The following is a 22,827-nucleotide window of genomic DNA, read 5'->3' on the forward strand; positions in this document are numbered from 1 at the left end:
AGGAAGCTACTACATGACAGAGCAAAATCCCTAAAAGGGAAGGCATCTCTGATCAGTACTAGCAAAAAACTACGATCACTCATACAATCATCCAAGGTCAACTTTGAGAGAAAAATCGCAAAAGACACAAAAGACAATCACAAGGCCTTCTTTAGCTATGTTAGAAACCTGGGTGGAAACTCCCAGATATGCTCAGAGTTAGTCCAAACTGACACAAAATACACTGAACCCACAGACATTGCCAACATTCTGGCAGACAGGTTCAGTGCAAATTTCTCCTCCCCCCCAAAAGGAGAAATATCTATCCCAGCAGAGTGTAGCCTCCCTAACATCTCAGATGCCCAGGTGAGAGCCGCCCTCTCTAAAGCTAAAAACACAGCATCAGTGGGACCGGACGGTGTCCCAGGCTGTGTGCTACATGAACTCCAAGAGGAACTAAACCCACACATAAGGCTGCTGTTTAATCTTAGCCTTACTACAGGATACGTACCCAAAGAGTGGCGTACGGCAACAGTAGTCCCACTCCACAAAGGCGGTGCTTCTACGGACCCTGGAAATTACCGCCCCATAAGCTTGACGAGCCTTGACGAGCCTGGTCTGCAAAACTATGGAGAGGATCATTATGGAACTCATAAACAAAGACATTGGGGACCTACAGACATTGGATCCTACCCAATTTGGCTTTGTCAAGGGCAGATCCTGCCTTTTGAACTTGGTCGACTTTTTTGAAACAGTCACTAAGGCCATTGATGAGGGTAAGGCAGTTCACACAGCCTACCTTGACCTTGCAAAAGCCTTCGACACATAGACAAACTCACCAGCTTAAATGTAAACCATATGTCACAAGATGGGTTGCAAACTGGCTCAAGGACAGAACCCACAGGGTCAGAGTTGCTGGAGCTATGCCAGACTCTAAGCCGGTCACAAGCGGTGTCCCACAGGGCTCAGTCCTGGGACCCCTCTTGTTCGGCATTCATTTTTCCGAGGTGCAGGCAAACATAGGAGGATTGTGGCTGACAAAGTTCGCAGATGACTGCAAACTGGGTGCCATAATTGATACTCCAGCGGACACAAGCATCCTTCAGAGAGGCCTCATAGAAACGGATAATTGGTGCCAGAGCCATGACCTTAAGCTGAATGCCAAAAAATGTATAGTCATACCCTTTGGGAAAAACAAGGTACCCACAAATTACCACAAAGGTGGTAATCCATTAAGTACGGAAAAGGTAATCAGGGACCTAGGGACCCAGGTTGACAGTAACCTCTCATTTGACACTCACATTGCCAAAGTGGTTAGGAAGACCTTCTATATTGCCCACCTTATCATGAAGGGATTCACATCTAGATCAAGAGAGGTCATTGTGCCCCTGTACTCTTCTCTTATCAGGCCAATGATTGAGTACAATGCCCCATTTGGGATGTATCTTACCCGACACCTGCAGCAGATGGAAAGACCCCAAAAGTTCCTCACCAAGAGGATAAAGGGTCTCAAACATATGTCATATGCTGCCCGACTGAAGAAACTCCAGCTCCATTCAGTCACATACCGTCTATTCAGAGGTGATCTGTGCCTGATGTACAAGGCCATGTCCAATCCGGAATTAATGGACATGCTCCACCTTAGAAAATCCAAATCCATCAGAGCCACGAGAGCAAGAGACTTGAACCTCAACACAGAAATAAATAGGACATGCTGGAGGGACAGATTTATAACCCAGAGGCTCCCTACACTCTGGAACAGAATCCCAATCCATGTTAGGCAGAGCCCCTCACTAACTCTATTCAATAGAAATCTTGACGAGTGGATGGGAGATCATAGGTTTACCCCGGGGGTCATCTCTGTGTCACTACTAGACAGAGGCACAGTAAACTAAACCCTAAATGGGCGTAGTATTCTCATCCTAAGGGGTGGTGAAAGCCACACACACTCTGGCTAGGCTTATAAATGCCCTAGGGCAGATAGCCTAGTATGAACCTATGAACCTATGTCCATAAATATTGCACACTTATCTTACAGAGCTATACCGCAGAAGGCCAACCATGACAATTAGACGTTTCCAGTTTTACTCTTCTGGACATTTGATGTTTTCGCGTTTCAATAAGGATGGGTCAATGTTTAGGGATTCAATAAGGTAAGCGTTCGAGTTATTAATAAGGAACTGGTGTCATCAGCATACTGTAATATATTAGTTTGTTGGGTAGCCGAGGGGAGGTTATTGGTAAAGATGGAAAATTATAAGGGACGAAAAATGGATCCTTGTGGAACACCTTGTCCCACTGGGAGGAGAAGGGAGAGAGAGTTATACCATTTAACAGCTTGTTGCCTGGAGGGACAGATAATTTTTAAACTGCAGTAGAGAGGAGTTAGCCAGATTGAGCTCAGAGACAGTCAATAGTAATTTGCAGTGGGATACCATGCCAAATGCCCTTGACAGGTCTAGGAAGACAACAGATACTAAATTACCGAGATTTCTTTGTTGGTTGATGTGGTCAGTAAAGGATATAAGGGCAGAGGTGCTACTATGGTTTGGCTGAAATCCATGTTGGGAATTTGCTAGCATGTTATATTGAAGAAGATGATTCAGTAGTTGGGTGTGTACACATTTTTCTAAGTTTTTTGATAGGGGGGGTAGCATAGCTATGGGGCGATAATTCCTAAGTTCTGTCAAGGAAGAACCTTTGTGTAGGGGACAACGTAAGAAATTTTCCAGAGAGAAGGGACAGTGTGTTCATTTATGGATCTATTGATGAGTATGGAAATAGGGTAGGCAATGGCAGGGGTGGCAATCCTGAGGTAATCAACGGGGAGTTTATCAGCAGTGAGAGTGGTGGGTTTCAATTTGTCAAGGTGTTTATGAATTAGGTCAGCTGGAACTGGTTTAATAGATAATTGGGTGTTGGTCTTATGGTGACAGGTTTGTATTTTGAGGGTATTTATAGCAGTAGTGGGGAAATTGTTGAATGACTTTTGGATGCAGGAGGTGAAATAGTCATTAAACAGTGTGGAAATATCATTGTTATCACATTCAATGTTAGAGTTTGGGGATGTGATTTTGCCTGATTGGAGAATGTGGTTGATTGCAAACCAAAATTTTTGTGGATTGTTGTAGAAAGTTTTTTGTAGCTGTTTATAACAACTTTTTTTGTCATTATATATTTGTTTTTTTTGCTTTGTTTCTGAGGAAGTATTGTCAATTTGTACTTGTTTTGTTGGTTTGCCCAGTGGCCCAAGCTATGTCTCGTTGTTTGGGTAGGGATCTTGTGTTCTTTGAGATCCAGGGGGCTAGGTTGGTTTTAGTACAAATTATATGTTGGGGGGGGGGCCATAAGATTAAGGATGCCTAAGAAGGTAGTATTAAAGTACTCCATGGCTTCATCTAATGGTAGAGTTTTAAGGGGTGACCAATTTATTTTTTTAAGGTGTTGATGAATTGGTCTGGTGGGGCATTTTTGGAAATATGGATAGTAGGATGGGGGGTTTTATGGGTTTTGTGTGCTTGGTATGGATGTGGGTAGGTGATCACTGAGGGAGTTGGGTAACGTACCAGATATATTGGTAGATTAAGGCTTGTTGGTTAGGAGCCAGTCTAATATGGATTAATTTTTGGTGGATGTCTGTATGAGTGGGGGTTTGGATAAGCTGTGTGAAGTTAACTAAGTGGTACATCGGGGGGGGGGTGCCATGATAGAGTCCCAATCACTGTTGACGCCCCCCAGGATAAGTGTCTCCTGAGGGAGGGCAGTGGAAGTCCAATGTAAAATGGACTCTAGAGTAGCAATATTGTCACCTGGTGGTAAGTAGACACCTATAATGTAAAGTTGCTTCTGCTGGTTTAATTTTAAATTTGCAAACAGGGTTTCTGCAAAGCCAAAAGTGAGGATATCTTTACGTATTTGTTAGAGAGTAAGGTTGTGCCTGTAAAGTAGGGTAATGCTCCCACCTCTTTTAGCTATTTGATCACATCTAGAGATGTAGCCAGGAGGGGCTATGGTAGTATCTTTGATGTGGGAATTGAGCCAGGTCTCGGTTAGCAGTACAATGTCAGGGTACAGAAGGATATAGAGGCATGTAGCTCTTCAATTTTATTCATTATGCTATGAATGTTTATACTGAGTATTAAGAGGTCAGAGGGTTTTTGCTTGCAAGGGATATTAGGTCCATGTAGGTTTGTAGCAGTGGGTATAATAGTGGAGGGGCCTGAGTTAGAGTGGATGTTGGTACTGAGTGCAAGTTGGTTAGTAGCAGTGGTCAGTGTATATAGGTAACTGGTGATCATAGTGTGTATGAGTAAACTGGGTAGTTTTTTATAATTAGTTTCTTTGTAGGTGATTTTTCAACCTGAATAGGGGTTGCCTCAGTACTGTGACAAAATCTAAATTCAGATTGATTTGGGTCAAAGAGATCATCAGATGATAGATAAAGATACAGACAAAGTAAAAAAAAAAAACTTCATTGTCATTCAGAACTACACCACAGTGTAGCTGAACGAAATTGTGATGCTTCGTTCTGAGTGCAAAAACATACATATAGAGAAGAAGAAGAACATAAAATAAAAGTAAAAATTGAATAAAATAATAACATAATGACCAGGCATAATTTACATATAAATACAACTGAGTAACAACATTTGCATGACCTTAGTATAACATAAGTGTAAGCAGCATATGGAATGGTCAGCATGAATATTGCACAGTGTGATTTATATTGCACTTCAGAGTCCTATGGTAAGGTAAGGTGTGAATCAAAGTTAGATATGCACAACAGTTAGTTACTGCACATGAAAAAACGTAATACTTATAGTGTAACACATTCTGGATATGTAAGGATCAGTAACATATCCATACAGATCAGATACAGCTGCATAAATTCTAATTTCTCTACAAACTTACCAATAAAAGCAAAGTTACAGACTGTGTGGAAATCTTCATGCAGTCTGGATTCAAAGATGGCCTCTTAAGTTTGGGCTAGCCAAGTACTTGAATAGTTGGAAAATCCCCAGACTCAAAGAAATGATTTTTGTAAATCAGGGGACTAATTGGTCCTAGAAGTTCTATGCAATATTCTGCTAGATTAGTTGGGCCTGCATTAATTCTGTAGTAAGTAGGATTTCACACCTCATTATTGACAACATATCCAAACCAAGCTGGAAAACTCTAACCTCTCAAACAGAAATCCATTGAAACCCTTAAATGCTGTACTTGCAACATTATTGACATCCTCACACCGTAATGTTCAGGAAATTTTTTTTTTCTGACCCATAAGGCTGACCAGGCTTCTATGCCTACCCACCCACCATTTAGATGAGCACTGCAAGGTGATGGGCTGCTGAAGTAGAGGGCCATGGGATCCTGACTGAGCTTCTTAAAACCAACTGTTGTTTCTCTCGAGCAGTGCTCAATGAGTTTGCATCCTACCTCTCAAGGTGCTTCAAGATGGCTGGATTTGGATTTAATGCCTTTCATTTGTTTCTTATAAGGAGCATAGTACATATCAAGTCTAAGACTGCCTTTAAGTAGACTTTTCCTTTGTCTGTGCTATTCCAGTCTTTGCCCAACTTTCTGCATTGGTTAGAAGATAGGTCAAATAAAGGTTCACAGCAAGAAGTTGAACTTGGACATACATGAGCAAGGCCCATGATGCTGAGTGCTCCACTCGCGACAACAAGATAATTCAGGTCATCAGTACTGTTTACATTAAGAAGCTAGTCCAGTATTTGTGGCAGAAGATCACTGCATATTTCTTAAAAGCCAACATTTACCAGTTCCTTATCAACTGATGCAACTGACAACAACCAAAGACCAAAGTAAACTAGATACGTCTAAACCCAAAATACTGGTTCCCCATCAAGGCCCTGGACACCAAATCAAACTAGAAATGAAGCTGAGGCTATAAATAAATAAATAAATAAACAAACAAACAAATAAAAACCTTGTGTTGAGTTCACAGGTTTCACTGATAGCCCATGCATTGAACTCCCCCCCCAGACAACCAGCTGGTTAGAAAATGAGAAAGTATCTACATTTCACTCCTTCGCCAAGTTGTTACTTCAGCCTTTAACTGACTTAAAATTAGACCAGAACCAAAGCATATATCAATTTTCCCATGGACTGTTTCAATCCAAGTACAGTGAATTAAATACTACCAAGATAGTCCCAATGAAGTATTATCATTTTCATCCAGCCATGTCTCAGTGATAGTTGCCATGTCAACCTCTAGCAGATGTTAATGATATTATGGCACATGAATACAGTGTATGTAATAGTTACTTAGTATAGAGAATGTGTGCAAGCATGCTAGTATGTAACAACAGTCGAACAGTACTGTACATTTGTAAACTGTATATTGAAAAGTAATTGTGATCTCTGTGCATTTATTAGTGGTTTTCTGTGAATGCATGTTAACTGAATATAAAACAACTGCAGATGAGTATGGTTTCTGTTTGCAGAAAACAAGTTCTCTCATGAAGATACATGAATTTGCTAGGAAAGACAGAAAGGGCAGAATGTGACATCAGACAAAAAGAAAACCTTCAGCTTCTGGGATGGTAGAGTAGGTGATTGCTTGAATAGTGCATCACTAAATAAGATTAAAGTAATTGTGCATAAAAAAAAAGAAAAGAAAAACAATTTTAGGAAATATGTATATATGGAGAGGTTTAGGAGTACAGACAATTAACTTTTATGACCATAAACTACTTTTTTGACAGCAATATAAACACATTTTTATAAGCCAGTTGTTATTATAAAACATAAGTAAAAGGAATACATTAACTGTCACTGTAACACGTATACAGAGAATGTATACCTTTTAGAAGATTATATTTACTGTATATAACAAAAAACTAGTAGCCAATATTATGATGACTCAATCAGTGAATGCATACATTGTAGAGGATTATAAGCTGTCCGTTGATGCTAACCATGTTATTATGTGTTCAAGACATGGTTGCCAAGAAATTCGCTTGAGAGGTGAATCTTGGCATACATATCAAGAGCACATAATATTAGGTTAGCACCAGTGAGCTGCTCATAAGTCTTCATAGTGCGCGGAGCTTTTGCTGCTCCATGTAGTAGACGTTAGAGTTAAAAAAAAACTGCTAAGTATTTTACCAGCTTTCCAAGCCATAAAACACTCAGCAAGCACTTTCAAAATGGTGGTGGTCTCTTATGTTTTCACCCACCTTCCATGCCTCTCCATTGTCCAGATTTTCACAGAATGCCCAGATTTTTGCCTCATGTTTTCAGACTTTGTATCCTTCATAAAAATCAGATGACCACACATCCTGTTATTCTATTCATTTTCTAAGTTTGGAAAGTACAGTAGTGTACACTTACCAGAAATGTAGATGTTTGAGTGTATTCACTGTTGCAGTCATCACATTTGGGTTATTCTCTGCCAGGGTAGCCCTCGGCCGGTCCAAATACCAGAGGCTTAGTATTTCTGCATTGGTTGCTGTTGCTTCAGGACTGACGTCAGGTCATCAGTAGTATAAAGTAAGGCAGCCGACACCATTACATCAGTTTTTCTTGACCTATCCTGTCAGGAGCCCCCAAGTAAGAGCCGTGTTCTGGTGGAAGAACCCCATCAGTAGAAAGTAAATACCAATATGTCCCTTTGCAAGGAAAGAGAAGAAGGCGGATGGAGGGTGGGGGGGGGGGGGCAGGACTGCAACAGTGAATATACTTGAACATCTGCATTTATGGTAAGTGTACACAACTGTACTATGTTCTTCATATTTCACTGGTGCAGTCATCACATTTGGGTTGATTCCCAAAGCTGAGGAAATGGGTGGAGGCAGTAAAAGAAACTAGGAGCTGGCTAGGATGCCCTGCAAGACTGCAGAGGCAAGCCTTGCCATGGATTTGAAGAAGAGAGGCAGGTGGTAATGTTTGGTAAAAGTGTGAACAGATGTCCAGTTGGCAGCCTCCAGGATGTCCATGGTGGGGACTCCTTTGAGGAAAGATGCAGAGAGGGAGGCTGCTCTAGTGGAGTGAGTCCTGACCCCCTTGGGGGGAGGCTTTCCATGTTGTTTGTAGCAGAAATGGATGCAGTGTGCTATCCATTTGGAAATGGTTTGTTTGGAGATAGCTTTGACTTCTGCCCTGTAGCAAAGCTAACCAGCAACTGATCAGACTTTGTGAAGGATTTAGTCATGTCTAGATAGAATCTGAAGGCCTATATTAGATCAGCGAACTCTTAAACAAGCAAACGCTGATTGATCAACCTTATTTAAGTAAATGTTTAAAATATCGAAGCAACAGAAACCCAAATTTTTTCCTAGGGAAAGAATTTAGTTGTCCGTTTCTGTTTCTTCGGTATTTTCAGTGCTGTGGTGGAAAGTTACAGGTCAGATTCAGGTAAGTGTGTGATTGTGTGGATGTGAGTGTTAGGGTGGGTTAGGTGAGTTAGGGTTAGGGCGTGGGTTAGGTATGTGCGCGATTGTGTGGATTTGAGGTTTAGGGCAGGTTTAGGTGAGTTAGGGTTAGAGAGCAGGTGAAGTGAGTGTGCGATAGTGACGGACCTTAGGGTTAGGGTTTGGGTTAAGGTAAGTGGATAGTTAGTGGTGTGTGCATAGTTTAGTGTAGGGTTAGGTGTCAGATTTTATGTGTGTGGATTTCTGTTTGTTTGGTGTGCTTGTGTTGTGTGTATGTGTTTTGGATCAGCAATTTTTTTCCCTAGGAAAAAAATCACTGATCTGACAGTTCGAGATTGTAAGCTTTCACTTACATAAGGTCGATCAATCAGCATTCGCTTTTTTAAGCATTCGCTGATCTAATATAGACCCGAATCTGAGCTGTATGTGCACATCTAGAGAGTGCAGGATCCTTTCCCCCTTGTTCTGGGGATTAGAAAAAAAAGTGAGCAAATTAATGGGTTGGTTGAGAGCCACACTGGACACCACCTTAGGCATGAAGGATGGGTTAGCTCTGAGGGATACCCTGTCAGCACTGAAGATGATGAAGGGTTCCACAGCCATGAATGCTTGCAGCTCGGAGACTCTTCTGGCTGAAGTGATGGCCAGAAGGAAAGCTGTCTTCCAGGAGAGACATTTTAGCACTGCAAAATAAGCTGGTTCAAAAGGGGGAAAGGTGAGCTTTTCCAACACAAAGTTAAGTTCCCAAGCTGTAGTTGGTGCTCTTCTGGGTGGCCTCAAGTTGCTAGCCCTTCTTATGAACTGTTTGATCAAAGGGTGTGAGCAAAGGGGCTGCTCAGTGGGAAAATGAGCAGAGACAGCAGAGGCATGAATTTTTTATAGAAGAGAAAGAGAGGCCACTATTTTTAGGACAGCTAAGTAATCCAGGATGAGAGGGAGGGAGGGAGGGCTGTGCCGTATTGGCTCACTTAGCCTGGATGCAGGTGCAGAACCTTTTCCTTTTGTCAGCATAAGACATTCTAGTGCTAGAGCATCTGGCCTCATGTATAACATCTAGGACCTGTTTACTGAGGTTGGTAGATTGATCCAGGGTTAGGGAATAAACCAAGCTGCCAAACTGAGTGTCTGCAATTGGGGATGCATGAATTCCCCTCCCCTCTGGGTCAGGAGGTTTGGAATCTTAGGAAGATGCCAAGGTGGCAGAGGGGAGAGGCTGCACAGCAAGGGGTACCAGTGCTGGTGAGGCCAGTCTGGAGCTATAAGAATTGTCCTTGTTTTTTCTCCTTTATTTTGAGCAGTACCCTCGGATGAGAGGTAGTGGAGGAAAGGCATAGACCAATAGTTTGACCCAGGGGAAAGACAGGGCATCCACTTTTCAAGCCATGTAGTGATGCTCCCTGATGCAGAATTTGCTGAGCTGATGGTTGGTGTGGGAGGCAAAGAGGTTGACCTTCAGGGTGCCCCATTTCTGAATTATTAGGGTGAAGGTTCTTCTGTTGAGCTGCCACTCATGTGGGACTAGAAGATTTCTGCTTAATTAGTCTGCCAGAGGGTTGCGTTTACCTGGTAGTAATTGTGCTAACAGGTGCAGTTGCATGGCAGAAACTGTGTGCCAAAGGGTCATGGCCAGCCTGCATGAAGGGTAGGAGTGAGTCCCTCCCTGCTTGTTGATATACCACATCACAGTGGTGGTGTCTGTTTTGATCAGGAGAGCCCCTGGGGATAGAAGGGGCTTGAAAGCTATCAAGGCATGCTGGACAGCCATCATCTCTTTTTGGTTTATGTGCAGAGGGATTTGCTGTGGGATCTATTGGCCCTGGATGCACCTGCCATCCAGGTGTGCACCCCAAGCATAGTCTGAATCATCTGTGGTGAGGGTCTGGGTGGTGAGAGGTGGTGAGAAAGGTAGTCCCTTGTTGTGGGAGCATGTTGCTGCCCACCAAAGAAAATGTTTTCTGAAGCAAGGAATTATAGGTATAAGGATCTCCAAGTCTTGAGACTGTTGACACCAAAGGCTTTATAGGTACCACTGAAGTTTCCTCATATGCAGTCTGGCATATGGAATGAGTAGTATGAAAGATGCCATGAACCCCAGAGCTTGCAGGATCCTCCTTGCAGATAACTAGCGTCTGGTGGCCAAATTGAGAGAAGTAGGTTGTCAGGAAAATTTGTTTTTCTGCTGTAAGGAATGCCATCTGGGATGCTGTATCCAGGCTTGCTCCCAGGAAGATAATCCTTTGGGTGGGCACCTGTTTGGATTTCCTTTTGTTTATTGTGTACCCTATGGCAGTTATTAGGGTCTTTACAAAGGCCAGGAGCTTGAGCAGCTTTTCCTGGCTGTCTGCCTGAATAAGGCAGTCATCTAAGTATGGATAAATCTGGATATTCCTTTGTCTGCAAAAGGCAATGGCCAGAGCCAGACATTTTGTGAAAACTCTGGAAGCAGTAGATAAGCAAAAGAGAAGTGCAGAGAACTGAAAGTGCTGAGATCCTGCCCTAAAAAGGCGATATTTCCTGCATGATTCCCTGATAAGAATGTGGAGGTAGGCCTCTTTTAGATCTAGGGTGATTAGCCAAGCATCCTTGGACAGCATGGGTGGCAGCTGCTGGAAGGTGAGCATTTTGAATTTTGGGATCACCAGAAAGGTGTTTAGAATGGATAGATTGAAGATGGGGCACCAGGTGCCTTCTTTTCTGGGCACCAGAAAATGTCTGTAGTAGAAACCTTGTCCTATCAGTTCTGCAGGAATGTGCTCTACTGCCCTCATAGAAAGCAGTGAAAGGATTTGCTTTTGAGCCTCTGCCCACTGGTTTGGAGGTAGATCTGGGAACCATAGCCAGCCTTAGGCGAACCATAGCCAGCCTTAGGCATAGGCCAACTAGTCAGCCGCCTAGGGCACCACTGTAACAGGGGCACTTTTCCAGAATTTATTTGGTGTAGGTAGACCAGGATGGGGGCACCGGGTGGTGTGGTGTGTGGTGCCATGGAGCCTTTTGCCTAGTGCACCAGTTGACCTAAGGCCGCTCCTGCTGGGAACACTTTTGAGTCGGAAGGGTGTGGAAGGAAAATTTGTATCCCTAAGACACTATGTTGAAAACCCAGTGGTTGCTGGTAATGATGACCCAGCTGCTTGCGTGAAAGGAGAAGTATCAAACTTCATATCCTTCAGGAAACACGTGCTAATGAAAAACCCAGCTTTCTGTGTTTTAACAGCAATATTTAAAATATACCCTTAGTTTCGGTCTTTACCCCCCATTATTCCTAGCTTTGTCCAGATTTTTTTATAATAAGAAGTTGAAAGGTATGTCCTGGAGTACCAGATGATCCCAACTAGGTAAACTGTGGGACAGTGATGATTCTTTACAAATCATGTAAGTTGACCAAAGTTCAAAAGCCATTATGCAACAAGCATTTGTGCACAGCGGAGCTAACCCAGTTCCAAATAAGTATAAATCATGCGTGGTTGTATAGTTCACTGCTTTCTGTAAGTACCATGTGAAATTTTGCGACTAGCATTCTTGTTCAGCTATGTGGTTAAGAGTACAGAGTTGTTTTTCATCCATTACTCATGGTTAAAAAAGTGTGTCTTGACAATGAGTAGACATTCTGTGTGGTCACTAATTCCCTGCATTGCATATCAAAGATGCTCGCATATTAAAGCTTCTAGTTCTGTATTCCTGTTCTTTTGTGCCTTACAAAATTATAATTTGTGATTTTTTTTCTCCTTTAAAGCTTTCTTCAACTGCTATTTAGACAGATAAGAAACAGAAATTAAAAAAAAAATTCCCTGCATAACAGGTTTTCTGAGTTTCAAAAGAATGCATGGCAATACAAAAAGTGTGCTAGTGTTTTAGACAAAATATGACAACATTAAGCCAAGAAGGTTGTTTCACTTTTGCTGGTATTAAAATGGGCAACAGCTGCTAAAGAGTTGAATGCAGGGGTGTCTCCTTCTAGCTAGTTTGAAAAGTTATATTAAATGAATAGGCCTTTATGCATAAAACAATGAAAAATAGACTTACCACATGATCCCATGTTCTAATAAGGCTATTGAGCATTGTTATTTTTAACTTCTGGTCAACTTCCTCTGGAATAGGTGTATAAATATAGTAGGCTAGGATTCCAGTAGCAATAATGAAAACTATCATCTTCTGCGCCATGTCGCCTTAGGATACCAGCTCCTTCTGTTCAGTTTGACAAATACCAATAAGTTAGTGGTTAGTGTCTTTACATAAAATTGCTTCTCTCCCTCTATTTTATCCACTGCAAAACTTAAACACAGCTGGGTTTTGAAGTATTGCTTAGATGTTTTATAACCTCTGTTACGGTTGAATCATTCCCCGTTGAACTTTTACTTACACCATTAAGATAAGCAAACACAACTTTGCCTCCCCGCAATTAGATTACAGTTATCTAGCTTCAGCAGCTGGGAAAAATGTTTGCTCTGCCTTTGAGTTTATAACTTAATTCTTAAATCAATATATACAGAAGCTTCTGTATGAGTTAAAAAAGAAAAACAGGCTGACAGTTCTAAAGTACCCAGCAGGTGTGAAATAACAATGCACTGTAGAAATTAAGCAATTTTCAAACTCATTAGCAAATGTGATCGTAAATGTCAGATTGAGACATGGTAGAGTTGAAAGGTTATGCACAACCAAACTTGATTGCTTTGCTTCATTCAGGACTATATTCTACCTCTTTCACATTCCTGTCTCCTTATTCAAGAGAATTTCTACAAGGCCGAAGAGCATGACCTCCACATGGAGATATCCTAAAATAACTATGAGCAGTGAAATCATATAATATTATGACACTTCAGTGAAGAAACATTTCACAACCTTAGATATTAATTCTAGGCTGGAGATAGAATGTTTGAGAAAAGGAATAGGGGTTCCACCCCATAAGGAAGGTGAAGTAGGTGTGTCACCTTTGTTTCTTAGTTTATTCATTCATTTATTTATTTATTTTTCTGTTAATTTAGTTATTGTAGAGATTTTTATTTAGGTTTTATATCATCTTATGTTGAAGTTACATTGTTCCATTATAGATCTGTTCTAATATGTCTTACTGTGCCCATAGTATGCAGTTAGTGCCCTTGAATACAAATTGTAAAGCTTACACAATTTCTCTAAACCATGCATCACCTATAGTATCATTTAAGGACTAAGAGAATTTTTATTAATGAAAACCCCCTGCTACTAAATGGAAAAACCTTTGCCCCCTGTCATGATCATTTATCAGTGATACAGATTTGAGTGCAATCCTAGGTCCAAGCATTTCATCTGAGAAGCAAGGCAAAAGATAGCATTGATCAGTTCTCTTAACTAAATCTTTTTGACATTGCCAAAACTCTGTTACAATTTGTCCAGTAGTGGGTAGTAGGGCTTATTCCCAGATGAATATCATATATATTATGGAATGGCTCTTTGTAGTATTTTACTTAATGAGGCACGATAGGCCACATATGTCTCAGATTCCTTATTATGCATGTGGCCCAAGGACACTTGATGTCTAACTATATGATGCCATGCTACTGGCAGCCTAAAACATGCTTTTCTTTTGTGCTGGTCATCACACTCAAGAGTTCTATGTCATAAGGCAGTTCTTCACTGAATGGTGACTCTAACTTGCGATAGGTTGTATGGTTTCATAGTGCCACTGCCAAGACTGACTGAAATGAATGGCCAGAAGAAAAATGGCACCTTCAGAAGTATGCAAATGGGCATAAAAAGAAGCATGACTTTTTGATTGGTGAATTGCTGTTAATACGTGCAGGAAGAAACACACACAGATGAAAAAAACATGAAAACAAAAATAATTTGGAAATCTACGCATCTTTACATCTTCACATATAGAATGAGGTCTCCTGCAACTTTTGCAAACTACAGGGGGATGGATATTACTAGAATGTACTTCCTTTCTAAAAAAATGCATCTGTGATTTGTCATTAGCTAATCCATATTTGGGGTTCATCTGAGATGTCAGTAGTTCATGTCCAATAACCTTTATTGCCTCCATCAGTTTTGGTCATCTAACCCTGAGTGCCCTAATGATCACTTCTCTGTATCTTATTCAGCATAACATTTAATAACAGCCCATGGAGACTTCCTTCATTTCAGGATGGGATTGACCTTTTAGACAATGATGCATCTTGCTAGAATAGCTTAATGCAAGAATCAAGTACCAAATATCATATGTCAGGCAGTCCTCATTGACACTAGTGAGCATTTTTTCCTTCATGCCGGTACTGTCCAGGATGTTTATCCATGTCAACCTGCATGCCACAGAAATACCAGCCCTACTGGTGCCACTGTGCAGTTAATGCTGTCATTGTGTTATCTACAAGAGGGTAGTGAGACCAGCTATGTTATATGGGTTGGAGACGGTGGCATTGATGAAAAGTCAGGAGTCAGAGCTGGATGTGGCAGAGTTAAAGATGTTAAGATCTGCACTGGGTGTTACTAGGATGGACAGGATTAGGAATCAGGGTCAGCTCAGGTTGGACAGTTTGGAGACAAAGCAGGAGAGGTGAAATTGCATTGGTTTGGACATGTGCTGAGGAGGGATGCGGGGTATATTGGGAAAAGGATGCTAAGGATGGAGCTGCTAGGTAACAGGAAAAGAGGAAGGCCTAAGATAAGGTTTATGGATGTGGTGAGAGAGGACATGCAGGTAGTTGGTGTGAAAGAGCATGATGCAGAGGACAGGAAGAAATGGAAACAGGTGATCTGCTGTTGCAACCCCTAACGGGAACAGTCGAAAGAAGATGATGATTGTGTTATTTTTCACACATGCAAATGCAGCCTCCTGTGCAGCCTGTGTACTTTCTATTTTATGCAGAGTTTTGTTTGATTTGGCTTTGTCTTAAGAACTAGCAGTCACAGTCTTAAGCCACGTGTTAAGCTTGTGAGCAATATTTGCATAAAATGTATTGCCTTACAGCAAAAAGAGAGCTTGTATTATATTTTACTAGTATTGTTCCATCTGTATTTCTTTCTTTGCTTACCAGCCTCATACTGAACTGATCTAAACAACCTTTCTTAGCGAGTATGCAAGATAAGAGGCAGATCATACAATCAAATGTTTCAATGCCTCTGTGTATCAAAGCTGCAGTTTTAACATTCATCCATGGTGTTAATAACAAGATGGCAGTGACCTACGGTTTTACTTTTTGTAATATCTGCAAGATCCACCTTTTATAGCTAGATGGGCAGTTCCACATGCAGTACTTGAAAAGTATTTCTCAGCACAGAGAACTGAGTAATGTACTTCTCATTCAGTTATTTTGTCAAGTGACTAAGTGATTAAAAGGAAGCATTTATGAATTGAACTGTAATAAATTGCCTGTTTGTTCCATAAACATCGTGTAGTAATTTGCAATATTCCTTTCAGTGCACTGTAGTTCATGCGGATAGATTATGTCTGTGGTGATGAGATTTGCTTTAATCTCTTTGTTTAATAGCAAAATGAAGAGTGCAGAAACCTACTTTTTCTATACCATATGATGCATTTTGTCATAGTGCAGGATTTTATTAGTACTGTTTCTTTTCCTGTGATTTCCACATAACTCAAATTCGTGTATATTAAGTTGTAAAGGCTATGGCTGGCATCGGCTACCACACTGGGCAGGTGAAGTGGCCTGCTTTTCCACATAAACAACTGGCTTTTTGTTTGTTACTTCTAAGTCATATCCTGAAAATGTTTGCTTTCACTTTAAGTGGCTAGTAAAACAAGAATGGTCAGGATCATTAGCTTTTATCATATTGCCATTCACTGCTGTTTGTTTGATATATTACCAGGGTTGTTTTGCTCCTGATAAACTGCCTTTAATTCTTTAAAAAAAAATACATGTTCAGACAGCCATATTTATATCAAATGTTTCTCTCTCTTGACTCAAACATATTCCTGGTGCAAAATACAAATGAAGATGAGTCTTTATTTCAGAACCAATATCAGAATCAAGTGTGCCGTTCTTTCAGAAGGAATTGGACATCTGTAAGGCTTCCACTTCAGCTGGGCGGTCTGACTACTTTCTTCTCTCAGATTTAAGTGGTAAGTGGGATTTAGGAGTTAAGTATAGCATGTAATTGAGAGCATATGTTGTTATCTCTGCTTGTGGTTTCATGATCTATTCAGACAGCCACATCACTTAAGGGGCAATGAAGAATATAGTCAGATATTTTGTTACGGATTAATTAAGCACTATTCTGTATTACTATCCAGTCATTCCCACAGTACCAGTTTCCAACTTAGAGGGTGCACATGTGCATGTATGCATGTACTCATAGTGAACTACAGTTTCTAAAACTAAATTTGATCTACATATAGGCCACAACACTGACTTATTACAACTAACGTTAGAATACAATTATCTCTTTAAAACAGTGTTTAAACAACAGTGCAAATCTTCGCTGATGCCTTAAGATTAAAGAACAGTGCTGTTTTAAAATGCAGTACTGCTGTATTAGTTACATAAATATATAAATCAAATGTCCTCTTACAGACTTACACCTTGCAGTTTTTGCAAATCACAGCTTGTACCAACAGTCCTCTGCCAAAACAGATCCCATGTTTACACTGAGAAATATCTTGAAGTGTTTTTAATTAATTCCATTGGGAAGAGCAGCTCTTTGTACACAAAAGTCACATTTTTACAGTTAAGAAGGTTTTGTAGATGTGAAACAGAAGCACTTCTAAAGACAATTGTTTACTCAATAATTAATTAAAACAGGAGTCTCTAGCATATGACTGTCTGCTGCAGTTAAGGCATTTAGATGGCTACTTACTTACGTTAGCAAATTATTCCACATCAGCAAATTAAATCTTCATTTTAGTCAAACAAGAATTGACGTTAAAAGTGTTTCTGAAAGCAAATCTAGTTTTGCACACAATCTTCTTGTTCAGTGGTGAAACAATAAACGAAAAAGAAAAAAATAAATCAATGCTTACTGGCTGATAGAAATGGTGCTGAGATCGCTATAGTGTTGCAGTAGATAGTTTCATTTCACTTGCACAAGAAGACTTAAAGTGACAGCAGCAAAGATATCTGCACAACAGGATTAATGTCTGAGGAAAAAAAAAAGAAATATGTGAGTCTGCTGAAGAGCACTCAGTACATAATACTTAAAATTTCATTCAGCTTGTACTATTCAGATTGCGATTTTGGCGCATAGATAGATAGATAGATAGATAGATAGATAGATAGATAGATAGATAGATAGGTAGATACTATATATATAGATACAGATATAGACATAGTCCACATCAACTTACTGAAAAGCAATATACTGAAAGTCATAGTACTGAAGGCACACTGCATAAATGTGAAACTCCTGAAATGATAAAAACTTAAAATCAAAATACCACCTCATGTTCATTTGTAGAAAGCTGGATTTGTTCCCATTGTAGGACTATATTAGTACTCATTTTCAAGTGTCAGCAACAGGGGACTGATATTTTTTTGACTGGTCATGTAATGGTGCACAGTAGATATTTGGTACATATATACTATTAGTAGGTGGGTGGTACAGTGGCACAGTGGTTAGTGCTGTCACCTCACAGCAAGAGGTTCCTTGGTTCTATTCTCAGCTGGAGTGCCTTCAGTGTGGAGCCTGCATGTCCTCCTTGTGTTTCTGTGGGTTTTCTGCTGGTGGTCTCCAAACTGGTCATAAGTGTGAGTGTATGGTATGGAAGAACAACAATGGCAGTGATAGCCACTCAGCAGTGTAAACCTTGGCTCTAGAGGATTGTCACTGTTGAGGTGACACACTGACCCCATGTGCAAAAAATGGGAAAAGGGGTTATGGATGGATGATTATACTATTAGTAGGTACTTTGTGTTGAAAATTGTAAGGTTTCATCATTTTGACATTTCAGGATTTTGCACTTAGCATTTTGACATTCAGTATACCACTATTCAATAAGTTGCATATACTCATTAAGCAAATAAGTTATTGAGGGACTGAATGTGTGTGTGTGTGTGTGTGTGTGTGTGTGTGTGTGTGTGTGTGTGTGTGTGTGTGTGTGTGTGTGTGTGTGTGTGTGTGTGTGTGTGGTGTGTGTGTCTTGTTAACAGGCATTGCTAGAAAAAGTAAACTGAAATAATATATAGACTCCCAACATAGTAAATGCCTCTCGGTTGAAACACAGTAACAAAAAATCAGTCCAATAAATATGAACCAAAGGCAAACACAGCAGATCTGAAAATCCAGCGTCTCAATAGAAATCCAATAGTGCAAACTGTCAGTACTAAGTATTGAAAATTTCAGGTCTGCTGTGTTTGCCTTTGGTTCATATTTATTGGACTGATTTATTGTTAGAAAAAGGTTGTTTAGTAACCTAAGTTGTATTGTTAGGTTTCAGAGGAGGTGTAAGGTAATAGATATGGGTTAGAACACATCATGAGAAAGATTAGATGGGGGTACCTCAAGCATGCTGACCCTAACCCTAACCTTATCTCTGCCTCTAATCCTAACCATTGAATACTGAACACCCTTCTCCTAACAGTGCTACTGTGCACATAGAGTAAGTTAGTGGTCATTTATTTCTTTGTGTGAGTATTTGTTTCATCAGTCATAAAGGGAGACTGTTTATTCTCCTTCTGTTATTGTTGTAATTTTGGCAATTATGATTTGGTTAAGTGTGTTGTCAACTTTTGAGTTGTCACCAAAGTCTCATTTATGATAGGGAACATATCAAAGCTAGCTACTATCCCTTTCCTTTCTCTGGTGGCCATATAATCTTTGGCTAAGATTATTGCTTCACATGAGGTGCGTAGTGGGTAGAAGTACATATATATTAACTCAGGAATGTTGTTTTTGCCAGTGATTGCTTATGGTTTTCTAAGCTGACACTGTGTATGGTTAAGATAGTTATCATGTGACAGGAATCTGCCAGCATACCAGGCATAAATATCAATATAAGGAAACATTGCTGTTCCTTTTTAATCATTCAGCTCTTTCCTAGAATGAATTTTAAGGTCATCATTCCTCAAGACTTGTGGCTTAAGAAAATAGATAAATAGATTAAGTAATTGCTTCATGGGGACAGGTGTCGTAGTGAGTGCTTCCAATATTGGTGACTTGACCATCAGAGATTTTAACAAAAATGCAGCATTATTTATTTATTTATTTATTTTATTATATTTTATTTTTTTTTTATTTTATATTTGTTTCCGGGGAAAGTCCGGCTGGATACAGGTCTTTTTTCAGTGGAGGCCCGGAGAGAAAAGCTCCATTTTTACTTAATAAATTATGGTTCAATATACAATAATATATACGATGTATAAATATATATATATATATATATATATATATATATATATATATATATATATATATATATATACATATATATATATATATATATATATATATATATATATAGATATATATATATATATATATATCTATGAGCAATTATTAGCTTCTGAGTATGGGAAGACAGGGACAGAGCCAGGAATTGGAAAGATGTGCTTTTAGTAGTGTTTTGAATTGTGGAATAGAACAGTTGGATATGAGAGAGCTTGGGAGTTTATTCCATAATTTGGAAATGTAGTATGAAAATAGTGATTCACCGGCTGAGTTGTTTGCTTTGGAGACATGTAGGAGGAATTTGTTGCAAGAGCAGAGATATCTAGGGGAGTTGTATGGCTGTAAGAGGTTATGGAGAGCCGGAGTTTTATTTGGGTGATGGAGGATTTTGTGAGCAAAGGTAAGTTGATTGAAGTGCAGTAGCTGGGGAAGTTCCAGCCAGTTTAGTTGTCTAAGTGATGTATAGTGATGGGATCTATATAAAGCACCAGTTACAAATTTGGCTATCCTACTATAGCAAGAATCAGGTTTGGTAAGGTCAGTTTTATGGAATTTGGTAAGTACTGGGGAAGCGTATAAGAGAGTAGATAGGAGGTGTGTTCATGCAATAGTGGATTTAGTATTGCTGGTTAGGAATTTATTGTTCCTATACAGGAGACCAAGTTTCTTGTGGACTTTTTGAATGGTTTGGGCAATATTTATGTTAAACTTCAGATTGTTGTCTATTTTGACACCTAGCAGTTTTGTGTGGATTGAGGGGGTAATGATAGTTTAGTTTTTTGATAAGATGCTGAAAATTTGGGAGGGGGTTTTGTCTTGGGTGAAGGGGGTTTTGCCTGGATGGAAAAGAAGAGGTTTTGTTTTCTTTGGGATTAGGATGAGGTAGGAGTTAATGAGGCAGTTTTCAGCCAATAGGAACAATTCCTGGGTGTATTTGTGGAGTTTTTGAAGAGAGGAGGCTGAGCATATAAGGGATGAATCGTCAACATATTGGACTATGGTGGTGTGAGGTGTAGAGGCATGGAGTTGATTGGTAAAGACAGAGAAACATAGGGGCCCCAGGATGGAAACTTGGAGAACTCCTGTGCTATCTGGAAGGAGGGGGGATATTTGTTGCTGCCATAGGATGGCTTGTTGACATCCTGCAAGATAATTCTGGAACCATGAGATAGATGAGGTACAGAGTTTTAGGGAGTAGAGGATGCTGATTAATTTTGGGTGGTTAACCATATCAAAGGCCTTGTATAGGTCAAGGAAAATGGCAGAAATATACTGCCATTGTTCCTGTAGTGGCTGACTGTGTTAGTAAAGGATATCAGGGCTGTGGCAGTGCTATGAGAGCAGCAAAAGCCATGTTGTGTATCTGTTAGCAATTGTTCTTTGTGAAGGTAGTCTATGAATTGGGTATGGATGATTCTTTCAAGAATTTTTGACAGAGGGGATAGGATGGCAAATGGGCAATAATTAGTTAACTTAGTGGAGTTACCTCCTTTATGTAGGTGTATAATGTGAGAAATTTTCCAGATAGTGGGGATCAGGCTCTCACTGATTGATCTATTTATGAGAATGGCTACTGGGTAGGCTATTCCTTCTGCAATTTGAAGGAATTCAACAGTGAGGTAATCAGCAGCTAGGGTGGTTGTTTAAGCCTTTTGAATAGTTTTTTGATTGTGTTAACAGGGACTGGTTAGAATGAAAACAGGTTGGTGGAGGTTTGAGAGTGGGTGGGATTTTGGTGTGTGGCAGGCGTGGAGTCATTGGTAGAGGTTTGAGAGTTTGCAAGGGCTTGGATTGATTTTGTAAAGTAGGTATTAAACTGAGTTGCTACACAGTCTGAGTTGGGAGTTGATGGAGTGGGAGTAGCTGATTTACCAGTGTGTAGTATGTTGTTTACTGCACCCCAGAACTTTTGTGGATTGTTTTGGTGTTTTATTTGAATATTTTGTTAGCAGTTGATTTTATCCCATCTATCTAGTTTTTTGGCTTTGTTACATAGTTCAAGGTATGTTTGCTTTGTTAAGAGGGCTATTTTTTATGATATTGTACCCAGACCTTTTCCTGGGAGTTAAGTAGAGCTCTACATTCTTCACGTAGCCAGAGAGCATAGTTTGATTTGACTCTAATGGTTCTGGGTGGTGCATGGTGGTTGAGGATTTTTAAGAAGGTGGAGTTGAAGGAGTTAACTGCTTCATCTAAAGGTAACTGTTTGAGAGTTTCCCAGTTGCAAGTTCTTAGGGAGGCAATGAAATTTCTGGTGTTGAAATTCCTTTTATCTCTGATTTGATGGTAGGTGGCTTGGTGGATATGATGGGTTTTAGCACGGAGGAGAAAGGTTGGCTTGTGGTCACTTAGGTTATCAGGGAGACAACCTGAGTGTGACATTTGGGTTGGGTTGTTGACTAAGGTCCAGTCTAATATGTATTGTTGACTGGAAGTTTTATCTGTCCTACTGGGAGATGTGGTAAGTTGGGTAAACCCATGTAGGTTAATATGTGATGTTGGATTAGAGGAGGAGCATGTTAGCCAGTTGATGTTGAAATTGCCTATGAAGATTGTCTCTTGAGGAAGGGAATTAGATGCCCAGTGTAGTATGAATTCGAGTGTGGGGAATATTGGTCCCTGATGGAATGTATCCACCCAGGATGTTTATACTTTTACTAGGGTTGATTGTTAGCCTAGCAAGTATTATTTCTGCATTTTCTAAGTTGGAGAATTTTATGTCTAAGAGATCAAGTGATAGGTGAGTTTTAAATAGGATTGCTACACCGCCTCCTTTCCTGGTTAACCTGTCATTACCTAGTATGCTGTAACCTGGTGCTGTGATTCCATTACTGTTAATGTTGGGTTTTAGCCAGGTTTCTGTTAATATTACAATATCAGGGGGAATAGAGGGATAGCATGGCATGTACAGCATGGAGTTTGTTGGTGATCCTCCTAGTGTCAATATTTAGGAGGAGGAGGGAAGATTTGTGTCTTTTCTGAAGGAGATCAGTAGTGAAAGAGATGTAGCTATGTAGAGCATTATTTTGGAGGGTGGGGCCTGCATTTGGATGTACATCCCCAGAGCGGAGTAGCTGGACAGTTAAATGTAATAGTAGTTTGGAGAGCTTATTATGGAGTTTGGTATATTTATGGCAGG

At 40.1% G+C, this 22,827-nt stretch overlaps 1 protein-coding gene across 3 annotated transcripts in view; it reads right to left on the bottom strand.

The window, feature by feature from the left end:
• The window catches only part of LOC122801057 (arylacetamide deacetylase-like), a 523,400-nt gene extending 505,998 nt beyond the window's left edge, over nt 1-17,402 (bottom strand). Inside the window, exons 1-2 of one of the 3 annotated variants that reach the window (XM_044070541.1) lie at nt 17,326-17,402; nt 12,399-12,560 (exon numbers count right to left, since the gene is read on the bottom strand). In XM_044070541.1, the coding sequence (XP_043926476.1) occupies nt 12,399-12,536 (138 nt within the window). In that variant the 5' untranslated portion in view covers nt 12,537-12,560; nt 17,326-17,402. The other 2 variants (XM_044070540.1, XM_044070542.1) reach the window with 2 other exon arrangements.
• Nucleotides 17,403-22,827: the final 5,425 nt, after the last annotated feature.

This window comes from Protopterus annectens, chromosome 4.part1 (genome assembly GCF_019279795.1).
Source record: "Protopterus annectens isolate FY-2018-M chromosome 4.part1, PAN1.0, whole genome shotgun sequence".
NCBI lineage: Eukaryota > Metazoa > Chordata > Ceratodontiformes > Protopteridae > Protopterus > Protopterus annectens.